Source organism: Eleutherodactylus coqui, chromosome 2 (assembly GCF_035609145.1).
Source record: "Eleutherodactylus coqui strain aEleCoq1 chromosome 2, aEleCoq1.hap1, whole genome shotgun sequence".
Lineage (NCBI taxonomy): Eukaryota > Metazoa > Chordata > Amphibia > Anura > Eleutherodactylidae > Eleutherodactylus > Eleutherodactylus coqui.
In genome coordinates, this window is record NC_089838.1 from 175,191,864 (window position 1) to 175,208,729 (window position 16,866).

The 16,866-nt window shown below is 41.6% G+C and overlaps 1 protein-coding gene across 1 annotated transcript in view; it reads left to right on the forward strand.

The window, feature by feature from the left end:
- RELN (reelin) overlaps window positions 1-16,866 on the forward strand; it is a 655,909-nt gene that overhangs the window by 210,649 nt on the left and 428,394 nt on the right. Inside the window, exons 7-8 of the mRNA XM_066591974.1 lie at window positions 3,089-3,185; window positions 5,668-5,719. Of these exons, the coding sequence (XP_066448071.1) occupies window positions 3,089-3,185; window positions 5,668-5,719 (149 nt within the window). The remainder of the gene's footprint in view (window positions 1-3,088; window positions 3,186-5,667; window positions 5,720-16,866) is intronic.

The following is a 16,866-nucleotide window of genomic DNA, read 5'->3' on the forward strand; positions in this document are numbered from 1 at the left end:
ATGGTGCAACATGGAGAAAAAGTCCTTCCTAATGGTCTCACCTGTCTGGCCCCCGATGGTCTGATCCCAGAAGAGACTGTGGTGGTCATGTACGTTCATCACTAATGTGACTGCTGAGCCAGTCAATGGCCTCAGCAGGCATCTGTGCATGGACAGCACAGGACTTGTAATTCTTTTTATGTTTAGAAAACCCCTTTAACATTAACTCTTCATAATGTCTGTATTGTATCATTATGGAAAAAAAATCATAGTTTAATTTTTAGAAAAAAGGAAAATTGGAGAATGTACAATTTTGTATTTTGTACAATGTACAAAATTGGAGAATTCTGTCCTAGTATTATTAGAATGAAATGAAACTAAGAAAATGTGAGAAATAACAGATGTTTCCTTTCCATTAAATTGTTTAGTGAAGTGAACTGGGCGGGTTCTCATCCGTTAAATGGTTGGAAATGTAGTGTCTTTTTGTACCTAAAAAGATAAACATGACACTTGTTAATAGATTCAGTGACATTGTGAATTACAGATAAAGTGAACCTTGGAAGAATCCTCATCTTTGGTGCCAGGAAATGCTCAGAATATGAGAGAATGCAGGGTAAAATTTGGGTCCAGTACATGAGAACAGTAATTAAAGGTGTATTTGCATTCACAGCATGTGTTAACTTTTGCTCATGGGACAGTTTTCCCTCAGAAAAAAAACTATTGTCCTCTAACTCTTTCCAAATACTTTTTTCTTGTGCCTTTTTGTCTCAAACTCTCTTAAGAAATGGCAAGAAGATGTAAAAAATGTCAGAATCCCGAGCATGTGCAGTGCCAATCGCAGCCCATTCCAGATCTCTGTTGACTCTGCTGGCAAAGCAAACAGGTTGCGATGAATGCAACACTGCGAGACTCGCAGCATTGTGCTCATACACCTGTGTGAATGAGCCCTAACTCGGGCAAAGCCTGGTACGTCAGCTAGTGTGTGTCTGTGTGTATGTATATACACACATACACACACATACTCTTTGTCAAAAACGTCAAGCACCTAAAAAGACTTGCCATTTTGCTGCAAAACGTGGCATGCAGTTACATGTCAGGCAGATGCTTGTTGACCGCTAGCCATGCCTCTGTGATGCAGTCAAAAAAAATTTGCTCAGTTAAGATTTTGAGAGGGGTGCATTATTGGAATGTGAGAATCTGGATAGGTGTATTGACGAATTACCTGTTAGGATATGTTGAAGCCACTGGACTCAAGATACCATCGGCAGACAAACAGTACAGAGGATCATTTGATAATCTGACAAGCAGGAGCAGCTTAAACTGTTTTGTTTTCCGCCATCCAGAGACAAGTGGCACCATCGATAAAGGCCCCCTGTCGGAAACATTTCCATGACATTTGATCTCAGGTCACTCATTACACTACAGTGTAGAAGATTTAAAAAAAAAAAAGCAAAAATTGAAAAATATATACACTTTTTTTGCATAAAAAATATAACTATAAAATATATAAACAATAAAAGAATAAAAGTAACAAGTAACATCACATCCAAAATGTCTGAATTGATAAAATGGTATTTATCCCACATGGTAAGCACTGTAAAAAAAAAAAAGCATGCAATGCCAGAATTGTATTTTTTCATCACCCCTGCTCTGCAAGGAAATTGAATTAAAAATAAAGTTGTTTGCAACCAAAAGATACTGTAAAAACCACAGCTTGTCATGCAAGGAACTATCCCTCCCACAGTTCTCTCAACAGAAAAATAAAAAGCTTTGGGTGTCAGAATACAGCTACAAAAATCAAATTTAAAAAATGAATTATGAAGTAGTAAAACATAAAAACTATATAAATTTGAGATCACCATTAACATGTCATTTTTTTGCAAATTCAACACAGTAGAAATTAAATATCCCCCCCCCCCCCCAGAAAAAAAAGAGACAAAGACATTTCACCCCACTTAAGTAAGGTTCCTTAAAAAGTTTTTCAGAACATTATATGGTACATTGAATGGTACTCTTAAAAACCCACAAGAAAGCTCATATGGCTTGGAGGTGTAGATTTAAAAATCAAATGTGCAAAAATGAAAATTGGTTGAGTTATCAAAGGATTAGCAGGGTTGTCCAAGAAAGGGGATTACTTATATGGTCCTGCAGTGTCAGAATCTCCACTTCTGGCCTGGTTCCAACACTGGGTCACATTTCATAGCCATTACGTTGTCTGTAATTTCATTGCGGAGGCTGCCTGTGTCATTTCACTAACTAAACCACCACTGTTCTCTGTCTCTAATGCACAGATAGAGAAGAGGGCTGACTTAGTTATTGGAATTAGCTCCCTGTAATGACATGATGGATAACAGAGGGACAATACCACATAACCAGGTGTCAGAAGTAGGCCAAAAGATGAGGTTCGGACACCTCTGGATTATTTTATTTTATTTTTTTTCCACCTCGGAAAATGCCTTTAAGTGATAAAAATTACATTACATTTTATAATTATCCTTTCAAATGCGGGTACATTAAAAAAGGTTTCAAAGCAACACAAGAAAGCAAGATGTTTCAGGTCAATGATCAAGGTTGATTCTGTATGATATTGATGTACTTTAGTGGCACAATCACTAATAATGAAGACCAACCGACAAAATGTTTAATAGTAGCAAATTAAAATGGTTATTTATTTTTATGAATATGACTAGTTATCACCAATATCAAAAAATGTTAATTTTGGATTTATGAACAAGTGAACTGCATATTTTTATTTACATTTTTTTGCTCTGCTACTGTTAACTTATTTGAAAAATAATGATAACTTGACAGTTTTTTTTTTGATCATCATTCGAGGTGTATTTTATTATTCCAGCATACATTTCATAAGAGATGGATGCACATAGAAAAAGGACGTAATTGTTTAAAAATTAATAGAAAGAATGTTAAGGAAAGGAAAAACGGAGAACTGTCAAACAGCAGATTACATTTAAAATGTCATCACACCAGACCTTTCCAAATTTCTCAACAAAAAGCATGTCTTTCTACACTTTGTTTCAAGGTTTGTTTTTTTTCTAGTAATGGAGAAATTTTCACAAATTAAATGTGTTCTTTGTATCTTATTTTGCAGGACGCCATGCAAAAATTGTGAAGTTGGAGAGCTGTGCGGTGTAATCATGCATGGAAGTGCTGTCACGTTTTGTGATCCATATGGGCCAAGAGAGATTGTAAGTTAATATTCCAAGCTAGGAGTCAAATTGCTTGTTTTTTGATTTTGCTATACTGGAAGTAGTTTTTCTTTTTTTTAAATCTTGTAAAAGTAAAGGGTTTTTATTTCTAAGGCAATGTTAGAAAGTCAGACTGTACATGGCCAAGTTTTGCCATTGTATATTAGATGACCAGATGACATAATAAGCAAATATGAATCTAGTAGTGAATGAGAGAATATAACAACCATTTTAATCATCAGAAATTCATATATTGAGTAGGGAGGCCTTAGGTAGGTACAGTACTTGTGGCTGAGGATGGTACAACTGCATGTCCTTGCATTTACTGAATGTCAGGTATCACATAATTTGGGGTCTGCATACAATGATTTGTGGCCTGATTTATTTACTACAGGGAGCTTAAAGACAAAAGCAAGCACAGTACTTTCTCAAGGGATGTTTTCAATAAGGCATTTCATTCTGTAACTTTAGCCAGTCCTCAGTCAAACCAGTGTTATGGTTTGACTTGTCAGATTGTCAGACTCTCCTCCACTCCCCAGCTACAATCTGACTCACTTGCTGCTTGCCCTTTGCATCCTCAAGCTTGCCTCCCTTTTGCTTCTCAGTCTAAACAGTGCCCAGTTGCCTCATAGAACAGCTGCTTACTTACAATATTTTTTAACAATTTTATACAGATGTTTGCCTCTCCGTGGTGCTAAAAGAACCAGAATAAGCCAGTATTTAGTTACTGTAAAAAAGTTAAAGCAAACAGCTATACTGCATCTAGCACTTGGGAGAGAGGGAAGACAGTGAGTTAGTGACTAGAGATGAGCGAGCATGCTCGTCCGAGCTTGATGCTCGTTTCAGCATTAGCATGCTCGATGTACTCATTACTCGAGCCGAGCACCGCGTGGTGCTCAAGAAAATCTTGACCCTCTCCTCCCCACCCGCCATTAATGAAGCTGCGGCTGCTGTCAGCGGCTCCATTGAAAGCAATAGTCTCCCCCCCCCCCTTAATTGTTTTTCATGGAAGGGCCTTACATATAAGCCCTTCCCTGCAAAACAATAATTTAAGTGTAAAAAAACAAACAAAAAAAAAACAAAACTTCCCTCTCCGCCGCTGCCGTGTCCCCCGCGGGGATGAAGAACACATCTGCCGCATGCGGCAGATGTTTCCTTTATCCCCGGTAGTAAAAAAAAATTATCTTCTGCTACATCTGGCACATCTGTGACAGATGCAGCAGAGGAATTCTTCAATTCCCTACCGCAGCTGTCACACATGACAGCTGCAGTAGAGGATCGTGCTGCCAGCCCCCCAGTAATTCGATTTCAGGGAAGGACTTTAAATACAAGCCCTTCCCTAAAAAAAAAAACCCTGAAACAATAATGTAAAAAAAAAAAAAAAAGGGGATACTCACCTGCCTTCAGCTGAGACGCTCAGCCAATCACAATCAGTTTTCTCAGCAGGTGGGGATTTTAAATCCCCACATGCTGATAGATCAATAGTGCAGAGTCGGGGACAGTGCGGAGAAGTCGCGCTGAAGGGATTTCATTTGCATATAAGCCCTTCCCTGAAACAATAATTCCCTGAAAAATAGTGCCCAAAATAAAAAAAATTGTTACTCACCTGCCCTTAGCTGCCAGGGCTCAGCCGCGACTTCTCCGCACTGTCCTTGGCTCTGTAGCCCTGATCTATCAGCACGCGGGGATTTAAAATCCCCACCTGCTGAAAGAGCTGATTGTGATTGGCTGAGGCTTATATTTAAAGCCCTTCCCTGAAAAACCAACAGCTGCCGGGCTCAGCCACGTCTTATCCGCGCTGTCCCTGACTCTGTAGCGCTGCTGATCTATCAGCAGGCAGGGATTTAAAATCCCTACCTGCTGAAAGAGCTGATTGTGATTGGCTGAGCGCCAGCATTTTGGTACTCGCTCATCTCTGAGTGACTCCTCTCCTAGGGAAACACTGCTTGTTTTAGCTGCCACTGACCTTCCTCTCTTCAGGAGCACAGCAGCTTGTTTTTGTTCCCTTTCAGCAAATTTACACAGATACTACTCATGACTTCTGGCACTTGGAGAGAAGGGCAAGTCTGTGTAAAGTTGCTAAAAAAAAAGGAGCTGTTTGCGACCAGTGATATCTCAATACATAATTATTGTATTAATTGCTTTAATCACAAGTGAGAATGTTCTGAAAAGAATTCTTGTGAGAATGTAATGCATCCAAAATTTTGCTTTTCACAGTAAAGCTATACCGTTTGCCCTGCCATTGAGGGGCTAATCTAGTTCAGCAAATAAAGGTTATGCTCTGTATAATGAAAAGTTCTGAATTTTTTAAGTATACTTTCTGTATCAGTTTCTCATGGGTTTCGAAATCTTAATCTGTTGTCATGCCATAAGAACCTATAAAATTTACAGAAATAATAGTGTAAATGTGAAATCAGTTTAATCTGTAGATTCTAGAATAGTTAAAAGAAATAATGTTTAAATAGGTCTTTTTTTATTTTAGATAACAACTAGCCTTAATACAACTACATCATCTGTGTTGCAGTTTTCTATTGGTAAGTCTATCTTTTTTGTGTGATCTGTCTGTTAAATCATACCATGAGAAATCCATATATAACTGATTGTTTAACTGACAGGTAATGTGTTTTATATCCTAAATATTCATACATCACATACTACCTCTAGTGCAGACTTATGCAAGACCATTTATCTCCTAGGCACCTGTGGGCAAGTGCCTATGGTGTCCGAATTTAGAATGGGAAATAATAGGTTGTGTTGCTTTGGCTGATCTGTGAGTAAAGCTGGTTGCAATCACTATTTAAAGATAAACTTTGGCGTGGAAGTAAATTGCTTTGTGTGCCAACTGTCTTATGAAAGAAGCTGGCGGTCCCAGTGAATTACTAATCCCCCAAGTTGTCACATATGCTGGAGGAGGCAGGTGAAAATGGCACAATAAAGTTGGCTGTGATTCAGTTTAAAGGGTCAAAAGGGCTGAGGTATGAAGACTGTTAGATGAAGTACATTTCTGCTGTTCAAGACTGTTCAGAAGCCAAAACCGAATGATTGTTTTTCAAGATGTTTGCTGTGGAAAAGAGAGCCGAGTGTAGAAAGACTGTGTTTTTTCAAGAAGTTGCTGTTTTGGAATTTAAAGGGCCAGAAGCCTGGTTTAAGACTGTTTGTGCAAATGGAAATGAGACTGCATTCTTTGCTAAGATAAGGTCTATCTCTGAAGAGAGAAAGAGACATAGGCTGTGCATTGCTGAGTTACAACAGATTGCTGCCGTTAGTCTCATGACTGAATATGTGTATGTGTATATAGGATTTGGTGTGCAGGCTGTTTTTGTTTTTTTCTCCTCTTCCCTCTCTACTCCTCTACCATGCAATGCAGCCAGCATTTTAAATTATATGTGTGGAACACAAATAATGAATATAATTTACGATGGTTCAAGAGATTAATATAATTTTGTGGAATATGTGGGGCATGGGAGACAAAACTAAAAGATCCACTGTTTATCTGTTCAACAATTTCAATCAATTATTGTTTGTCTATTAGAAACACATTTAAAAAAGATACTGTATTTCACCATTCTGTATGGGCACATTCTTTTCATTCTGTGTACTCGAGTTATTCCTGTTGACTAAGTGTATTGAATTATCTTTTATAGATTCTATGGGGAGATTCAGTTGTCTTAAATGTATTTTTGCACAAAATAAATATTTTTGGTGGCAATATATTTTCCCCCCTCTGTATCCCACTGAATGTATTAAGAAGGTAATAGAATTTGTGGCTATATCCACTGCTGTGCCTACATTAATTGTGGGCACTTTTAATAATTGGCTGGATCCCTGTTAGGATAAATTTAATAAAGGTTCTATAGTGGCTTCTCCTTCCCGAACTACTTTTGTACATTTGTTAATGGAATTAGGTTTAAGTGATCTGTGGAGGTTGAGAAATCCAGAAGTTCGAAAATTCTCTTCGAGTTAACATAATACACTTTCTAGATTAGATCTCCCTATAGGTATTCAATCTATGATTCCTTATGTTAATAGAGAGGAATATCTACCACAAATTGTCTGATCACCCTCTACTCTTATTTGTCATGGAATATGAATGGTGGGGGATTCAGTTTGGATAGAGTTTAGAGGTTAAATCCCTTTTGGTTGAATCTGCTTAACCCCTTAGTGATGGCCCCATTGCCTATTTACGTCCTAGCTAAGTGGGCTTTAATCCTAGAGGACGTAAAAACATACATCCTCTTTAGATTAAAGCCCTCTTGGCTGAGGACCGGACAGCTCCATGCTGTCGGTGCCCGCAGGTAGCCGACAGCATGGAGCTGTCATCCTGGGCATCGGGCAGTCCCCCCAGCAATGCGATCGGTGCTATCCAATGGATAGCGCCGATCGCAATAAAGTGAAAACAAAAGTTAAAGATTCAGCTGCCCTGATGGATCGGATCCATCAGGGCAGCTGAAATTACCCGCCTTCCCCGAAGTGTGCCGTGGTGAAGGGGTCCTCCAGGACCCAGCACCGTTGTTCTGCACATGCACGCCAGACGGATGACGTCACGCGCATGCGCAGAAGGACGGGAGCCGTGGGAATATCCAATGGATAGTGGCAATCGCGAAAAAGTTTTTAAAAGTTTTTTAAAAAGTTAGGTTCACCTCCCCTCATGGATTGGATCCATGAGGGGAGGTGAAAATACTCTCCCCCGGACCTCAGCGGTGTTGCAATCCTCCGGGACCTGAAGTCCCCTGTCAATCATCGGGCGTGCGCACAGAGGGGCTCAGGCCCCGGGAAATTCAAAATCCCTCTGCTCCTGGCTACCATATATAGCCAGGAGCAGAGAGAGATCCATGGGGACATAATCACCGTTATCCAATGGATAACCGTGATCATTTAAAGTTTAAAAAAAGTGTAAAAAAGTTTTTAAAAAAAGTTTGAAAAAGTTAAAAAAAGTTTGAAAAAGTAAAAAAAAGTTTAAAAAGCTGACGTTTCATCTCCCCTCACGGATCATATCTGTGAGGGAGGATGAAATTACATACCAAAGGCCCCTGGATTTATCTGCGGACCTTACCACAGCTTCTGCGCACGCGCCCGTTGCCAAAACGGCAGACGCATGCGCAAAAGCCGTGGCTTGCCAGGGTAATTCAAAATCTCCCTGCTCTTGGCTACAAAACGTAGCCGAGAGCCTGGAGCTTTCACGGGTGGCCGCGTTGAGCGGTTCCTGGTCACGTGTTCACTGTTATCCAATGGATAATGGCGATCACGTAAAAGTAAAAAAAAAGTTGAAGTTTCATCTCCCCTCACCGATGCGATCAGTGAGAGGAGATGAAACTTTTTACCGGAGGCCTCTGTATTTGAACCCCGATGCGTTCCTCCTTCGCGGACCTTCCCGAAATTCTGCGAATGCGACCGCCAGCAAAATGCTGGACACATGCGCAGGAGGCGGGGAGCCTAGGAAATGTAAAATCTCCTTGCTCCCAGCGACCAACGATCGCCGAGAGCCTGGAGCAATGAGCGGTTTCTGGTCACATGATAAAAAAAAGCGATCTACCTTAGGCTGGTCTCCTATGACCGAAGAGGAATTACGGATCCCGGTAATTTGCGGTAAAACGCAAATCAATCGCATTGGATTACACATTTCCGCTCATATTAGCAGGTTGGAATTACGTAATCCACTCACAGAAAACAGAACAATGCGTGTTCTATTTTACCGCGGATATCAGCAACACAGAGCCCATTGTGCTCCGTGGTTGCGGATATACCTGCAGACCATACACAACTACATTGTGTACAAGCTGCGGATACTCGCGTCATCTCTAAGCGACAGCGCAGGAAATACAAACAAAAAAGGTGTACTGCGCATGACCGCCTGCTTGAGTAGGCAGTTATGCGCAGTACATTACGCGGCCATATGCAGCGCCACGGCCAGGCTCACAGCTGGGATTCGCTGCAGGCGTCCGCAAGCTGATTCCACATACGGCCGTGTGTGGCCAGAGTTATTCAGACCGCTACCTGTAATCCGTAACTTACAAGAAGCCCCAGGAACGCTCGCCTTCCTGCAGTTCCAGGAGCAGCTTGTTGAACACCTTCTGTGTGAGACCGCCGCACCTTATCAAGCTTACAGAGACTCACAGTGCACCACTTTACACCCCATCCCTGCCGCTGAGGTCAAGAAATACCCCCCCAAAAGGATGAGAGGAGGGGGGATACCAGATTTTATTGCCCCATGTACCCATCCCAACCAGGCCCCCGTAATTACCCCTGTCTTCGAAAAAAACCCACACAGTTTACATTATTACTTTTTATTTAAGATTTGGGGAAGGCCAAAAAGGGCGGTGTGTGTGTGTGTGTGTGTGTGTGTGTGTGTGTGTGTGTACGCCAATTTTTTTTTCTGCACAAGTGAGCAAAGGGGCCTGGAATTTATTCAGTTGTGCCCTGCAATCCAACGGGTGTTCCCTCCATTATAGGCCTTGCCATGTTTCCTGTAAGTAGATTAGGGCCACAATGGGTATGTTTCTGAACACGGGACAAATAGGGGTATCCATTTTGCGGTGAACGTCTTCATTCCTATGTACACTGTACACAAAAAAGGTTTTTAAATTGACACAATTGCCCAAAAAATTAAAATCGTAATTTTTTCCTTCTGCTTTGATTAGATTCATTCAAATACTGTGGGATCAAAATATGCAGTACACTTCTAGATGAATTCATTAAGGGGTCTAGTTTTCAAAGCGGGGTCATTTGTGGGCGTTCTTCATCGTTTTGGCAGCTCAATGGCTCTACAATTGGGCAATGGGGCCTGGAATTATTTCAGTTATACCCTGAAATCCAATGGGTGTTCCTACCATTATAGGCCTAGCGATGTGTCCTGTAAGCAGATTGGGGCCACAATGGGTATGTTTCTGAATGCAGCACAAACAGGGGTATCCATTGTGGGGTGAAAGTCTTCATTTATATGTGTGCTGTACAAAGAAAACAGTTTTTAAATTGACACAATTGCCAAAAAAATGAAAATCGTTAATTTTTTTCTACTGCTTTGCTTAGAGTTATTCAAAAAATTGTATGGTGAAAATTCTCAGTAGACCCCTAAATAAAGTCTTTAAGGGGTCTAGTTTTAAAAAATGGGATCATTTGTGGGTGTTTTCCATGGTTTTGGCCGCTCAAGGGCTCTACAAGTGGGCAATGGGGCCTAAATCGCCTTCATGCACAATTTCTGTTCTGAAAGCTACCGACTACTCCTTTCATTTTGGGCCCCTTTGTGCATCCAGTCATAAGATTAGGGCCACAATGGGTATGTCTCTGAACGTGGGAGAAACAGGGGTATCTATTTTAGGGTGCAAGTCCTCATTCATGTGTGTGCTGTACAAAAAAAGCTGTTTTTAAAATGACAGAATTGACAAAAAAAAAACTCATATTTTTTTCCTTCTGCTTTGCTAAAATTCATTCAAAAACTGTGGGGTCAAAATACGCAATACACCACTAGATGAATTCGTTAAGGGGTCTAGTTTTCAAAATGCGGTCATTTGTCAGAGTTCTCTTTGGTTTAGCAACTCAAGAGCTCTACAAGTGTGCTATGGGGCATAAAAGGCCTTCAAGCAAAATTTTTGTTCTGAAAGCCAATGACTACTCCTTTCATTTTGGGCCCCGTTGTGCATCCAGTCATAACATTAGGGCCATAATGGGTATATTTCTGAAAACAGGACAAACAGGGGGTATCCATTTTGGGGTGCAAGTCTTCATTCATATGTGTGCTGTTAAAAAAAACTGTTTTTAAATTGTCAGAATTGCCAAAAAAGGCAAATCACAATTTTTTACTTCTGCTTTTCTTGAATTCATTCAAAAAGTGTGGAGTCAAAATGGGCAGTAAACCCCTAGATAAATTTCTTAAGGGGTCTAGTTTTCAAAATGGAGTCACTTGTGGGGGCTTTCTATGGTTTTGGCTACTCAAGAGCTCTACAAGTGTGCTATGGGGCCTAAAAGGCCTTGAAAGCAAAATTTCTGTTCTGAAAGACACTGACTACTCCTTTCATTTTGGGCCCTGTTGTGCATACAGACATATTAGGGCCACAATGGGTATATTTCCGAATACAGGACAAACAGGGGTATCTATTTTGGGGTGTCAATCCTCATTTTCATGTGCACTATAGAAAACAAATATGTCTTTAAAATGACATATTTGCAAAAATATGAAATTTTATTTTTTTCTCCTCTAAATTGCAATAATTCCTGGGGAAAAAACTGTGGGTTCAAAATACTCATGACACCCCCCAGTGAATACATTAAGGGGTGTAGTTTTTAAAATGGGGTCATTTGTTGGGGTATCTATCATTATGACACCTATTAGCCTTTGTAATCTTGGCTTGCTGTAGGAAAACAAAGTGTTCCTTAAAATGCGGAAAAGTAATATTAACTTTGTACGTCTCCTAAATGGTTAAAAAAATCTTTTTCAAACGTCCTTCCAGAATAAAGTGAACAGATGGAAACACATATTTTAGCAAAAATTTGTACAGTATGGTTGCACATATTTACCATATTACAGTTGAAAATGTGAAAAAATGACAATTTTTAAAATTTTCGCCTAATATTGGCACTTTTAATAAATATACACAGGTTCTAACGGTCTATTTTTACCACCTAAATGAAGTACAATATGTGGCGAAAAAAACTGTCAGAATCACTTTGATATGCAAAGCCTTTACGGAGTTATAATATGTTAAGTGACACATGTCAGATTTCAAAAATTCGGCTCCGTCACTAAGGGGTTAATGGTAAAGCTAGAAATGAGGAGGCACTGTTAAAATTTTTTCAGATTTATATTGGCTCTTCATCAGTGTCTATGGTGTGGGATGCTATGAAGGTATTTATACGTGGTTATTCTATACAGAAGATTAGCTTACATAAGTCTAAATCTCACGATGTCATTAGGACCCTTCAGCGACAAGCTTTAAATGCAGAAATTAAAGGCAGAAATTAATTAAAAACAGAGGTCCAGTTAACTTGCTGATCATCTGAGAAGTGTTGCAAAAAAGTTATTTTATGAAGCGAAAGATCTTGCTGACAGACGTCTTGTTAATGACATCGCTACAAGTGTCTGCTGCGTCAGCGAGCACCGTCCAATCAACTAAGTGAATTGTTTCCACTTTGCTGGATGAGACAGCTGCGTGCCTCCTCTCTGGATGACATGTGGTGTCTCCATTACCAGCAGCAGGGGCTGTCATTGGACCCCAAAGTCTATTGATCTTGAGTGGTGTCTCCCTAAAGGCTGTTGCTGGACTCCGCCCTCAGTCATCACTGCAAACAACATTAAGGTAATTAGTGGAGCATCATTGCTCCCACGTCCTGACTCCTCCCGCTTTATTTGTATAACCCATGTATAAATGTCATGAAATTAAAGGGTAATTGCATTCAAAAATATAATTTCAATAAAAATTGATGAGAGTAAGAATTGGGACCTTCAGAAGGTCTCTAATGCAGCCAAAGGCCCCCAAATTGCATGGAAATACAGCCAGACGTCTGATGAACAATGTGCTCCTCCCAGAAATTAGTAAATATTGTGTACTGTGGTGTGTGAAGGGAGGGTAAGTGGTGGGGGGGGTCACTCATAGCATGGGAGTGTCAGCAAAAACAAAAGAAGGCCCACATTGGGTCATCTAGATCAAAAATTTCACCCCGGAAGATGGCAAGTTTGAGCTTGTTTTAAAAATAATGCCCTAAATTTTCCAAGTACAAATTCTGCCAGTTGAACAGAACAGCCAAGCATGGGCCTCCTATTCCTCCTCCTCCAAGGAAAAGTAGTAGAGTTACCAAAAACCACACCAAGGGAGATGGCAAGGGGGATGTGGTGCTTCTTTGAAAAGCAATGTCATAAAGTTTGAAGAGGACAAATTCTACCAGGTGAACAGGCCTTTAGAAAATTTTCAATTTGGGAGAATGAGGAGGAGGAGCCATGGTGAAAACTGGAAAAGGACACCAGCAGCTGCTGCATCATCCCCTCAGCAGCAAGGACAGAGTGTGCTCCTTGATGAAACATGAGAGCTGTATTTTGCATTTGAGGTGTAGTAGAAATAGGAAACATGGCAGAAACAGGAGAAGGAGAGCAGCAGCAGTACCTTGAAGTCAAAGTGTGGTCTTTGATATAAATTTATGCTGAGTCATATATAAGTACAAATTGCCAGCGTGCTAAGTAATCAGTGGAATCTGCCATGGGGGTGCAGAAGTCAGGTGAAATCCGCACCTGGTTCATTTTTATAAACGTCAGGTGATCCGCATTGTCTGTGGACAGGCATATATGCCTGTCAGTTATCACATTCCAACTGTGCTGAAAACCTGTACTGATAGCACACTGGCAATGAAGGGCAACATTACCATTGCTAGCAGCTGTGCAATGCTTTCAGGCTTGGTACTCATGAATGGTTGGGGTGATATTTTTTTTTTATGTTCCGATAGCTGGCTGCTGACCTGGGACATGCTGAAATATGGGGTAGATGTCTATAAAGGTAGTGATGTGGTGGCAGTCCAACCTATACTCTCCATTTCCCACTACTGGCTCTGAAGCCTGCAACCCAGTGGTCAGTTAAGGAGGAGAGGCTTGAAGTAGGCGTGTTACTGCTCCTACACAAAACTGCCTGTAACCAGTCTGGTTCTGGGTTGAAGCCTCTGGTGTTGTAGCCCATGCAGACTGAGAGCATAGTCAGGGGAGAGCAAGGAGTTGGTAACAGGTGGTATCAGTTGCGGTACAAGGGAACAAGCAGCTAATGTTGTCAGAAGAAAGCCAGGAGTTGGTAAAAGGTGGTAGCAGTTTGCAGGTATGGAGGATCAGGTTAGGAAAAGGACCTGGACTATTGGCAGGGAGCTCAATAATTGCACAGTGGTCCAGTGGCAGGGCCAGGCTTTTATAGTTTGCCTAATCAGAAGCAGGGCAAGTCCAGGACAGAGAACCAGACAGGGAGTACAAGATCTTGGCTAAGCTTCGCAGCAGAGCTGTCCATACTGTTAGATAGCTGAGCAGGAAGAGCTGGAGCACTGGAGTTTCTGAATTCAAGTCCTGATGGTAATCCCTCCTTCTAGGATGACCTCCGGACATCCCAGGGACTGGCTTACTGACTATCCCTTGAGTCCCAGAGCATGCATATTTTGGTTCAACTCCCATGAATTTTCCTCTGGCCCATACCTCTTCCACTCCACAAGATATTACAATATTCCTCTGTGCCATCTTGAATCAAAGACCTTCTCCACTACGAATTCGTCCTCCCAGTGAACCCTCACTGGTGGAGGAGGTGGTTAGTTTCTTCCTGGGAAGGTGCTATCCAGAAATGACTTTAGCAGCACCATGTGAAACACAGGACGTATCTTTAGCCCGTTAGGGAGTTCCAGGCGGAAGGTAACCTGACTACCTTTTGCGGTAACCCAAAAAGGCCCGATAAACCTTTTGGCCCAATTCAGGAGAGGGCACATGCATCTTCAGGTTTCTGGTAGATAACCAAATCTCATCACCGACCTGGAATGTAGAAGAAGCTTTGCGGTGTCTATCTGCTGTCCCCTTATAATGTGCCTGGTCTTCTAGTAGCATCTCTTTTAGCTTTTCCTGAGTTTCCCACAACATTGATAGTCTGTGATCAAGGAGTAGTATTATTTATCATAAGATCAGGAATAAATACTGGATGTAGACCAGAGTTGGCAAAAAAGGGACTCTGAGTGGAATTATAGTTCGCCAAGTAGTCCACCCAATCATCCTGGATATAGGAAATGAAACAGCAGAGGTATTGTTCAAGAGTCTGATTGGTCCTTTCAGTCTGGCCATTGGACTGGGGTGAAAGGCGGAAGACAAATTGATCATAATCCCTAAGGCCTCATGGCCACGGCAAAAATTTAATTTTAAAAACCGTGTGAGTCTTTTGCATGTGTTAGCCATGCCCATAGGAAATCATTGGGTACCCGCAGGTAATTAAATACCTGTGGATACCGTTTTCCCTGCCATGCGGATTGCACACTTGGGAAAACAGCTGCAGCATGCTCAATTTTTGTGCAGTGTTCCCGCACGGATGGCTCCCGCGGCTTCCATTGAAGCCATCCGGATCCGTGGTACAGACGCAGCTGTCCTTGCGTCCGTGCCGCGGGAAAGCAGGAGTTTAAAAAAAATAGACAGCACCGCACATGCACCCGGCACGCCGTTGGCGTCCTGAGCACATTTGCTGTGCAGAAGAAAGACGATCCGGCCGCCACAGAGGAGAGCCCCGCAGCATCCAGACAGGTGAGTATAATTTATTTTCTGGCCTCATGTCTGCGGGCCATGTGGAATCCGCTGCATGATTCTGCACGGGACAACCGTGCGGGCCCATGGACATGACGCCTAAGGCAGAACAGAAGCTTTTCCAAAATCTTTTATCATAAACTACATTATCAGGAATACCATGTAGTTTAAATATCTCCTTCATCAACTCCAGAGTTTGTTCAGCAGCAGGAATCTCTTTGATGGGTACAAAATGGGCCATTTTTGTGAGTCGGTCCACCACGACAAGGGTAATAGTCATTTTTTTCGAAGGAAGGAGACCCGCAATAAAATCCATTGATATTGATTCCCAAGGTCTGGATGGAACTGCAAGTGGTTGAAGAAGTCCTAATGGAGGAGATAGTGGGATCTTGTTTGGTGTACACGTTACACAGGAGGTAATATATTTTTCACATTATTTTTACAATTAGGCCACCAGAATGAACAAAGCAATAGTTCCAGAGTCCGCAAGAGTCCCAAATGACCTGCAAGTTTAGAGTCACGAACAAGTTTAAGAACTTCCAAGTCAAATAGACTCAGGGATGTAGTCCTGCATCCAAAACCCCTCTTTAAAAGAAAAATCCACGTCCTTAGAAGGATGATTGAGAAAAGTGTCATTTCGGTATCCATCTTTGAATTTAATTTCTCCCACCGCATTGCTAGCTGTGTAAGGCCTGCAAATAATTCATGGTGGCAAACTAAACATTCCCAGATCCTTTACCAGTTCCTCATAGGACATGCTTTGCAGACCACTTACCATCCTGGTAGCTCTTCTCTGAACTTGCTCCAATTTATCAGTGTCTTTTTATAAGTTGGGGTGCCCAGAACTGGACACAGTATTCCAGATGAGTTCTGACTAGGAAAGAGTAGAGGGGGATATTTACCTCACGTGGTCAAGACTCTTTGCATTTCTTAATACATCCCAGAATTGTGTTTGCCTTTTTTGTTGTTGCATCACACTGTTGACTTGTATTCAGTCTGTGATCTATTAATATACCCAAGTCTTTTTACCACATGTGCCTATGCTTAGCTCAATTCCTCCCATTATGCATGTGCTTTTTTCATTTTTCTTGCCCAGGTATAGGACTATACATTTCTGTCTGTTAGTTGCTTCCCATTCAGGGGCGTACCTAAAGGCTCAGGGGCCCGGGTGCAAAAGTTCAGCTCGGGGCCCCCCCACCCCGGCCCTCCACCCCACACGCCCCCGTACCCATACCTAGATCGTGCTGCATACATGATCTGCCCCTTGGCGTAATCTTTCCAAACATGACACATTTCCTGCACTACATAAAGATTTGTTTGTAGCCCCGCAGGCCACTCTCACACACACCTCTTTTTACTGCTATTAGCACAGCGCCCCGAGTGCCGTACTAACCGCGGTACAACACTCCCTTAGATTTCGATGAGGTTACTCAAATTTGTGCTCGAACA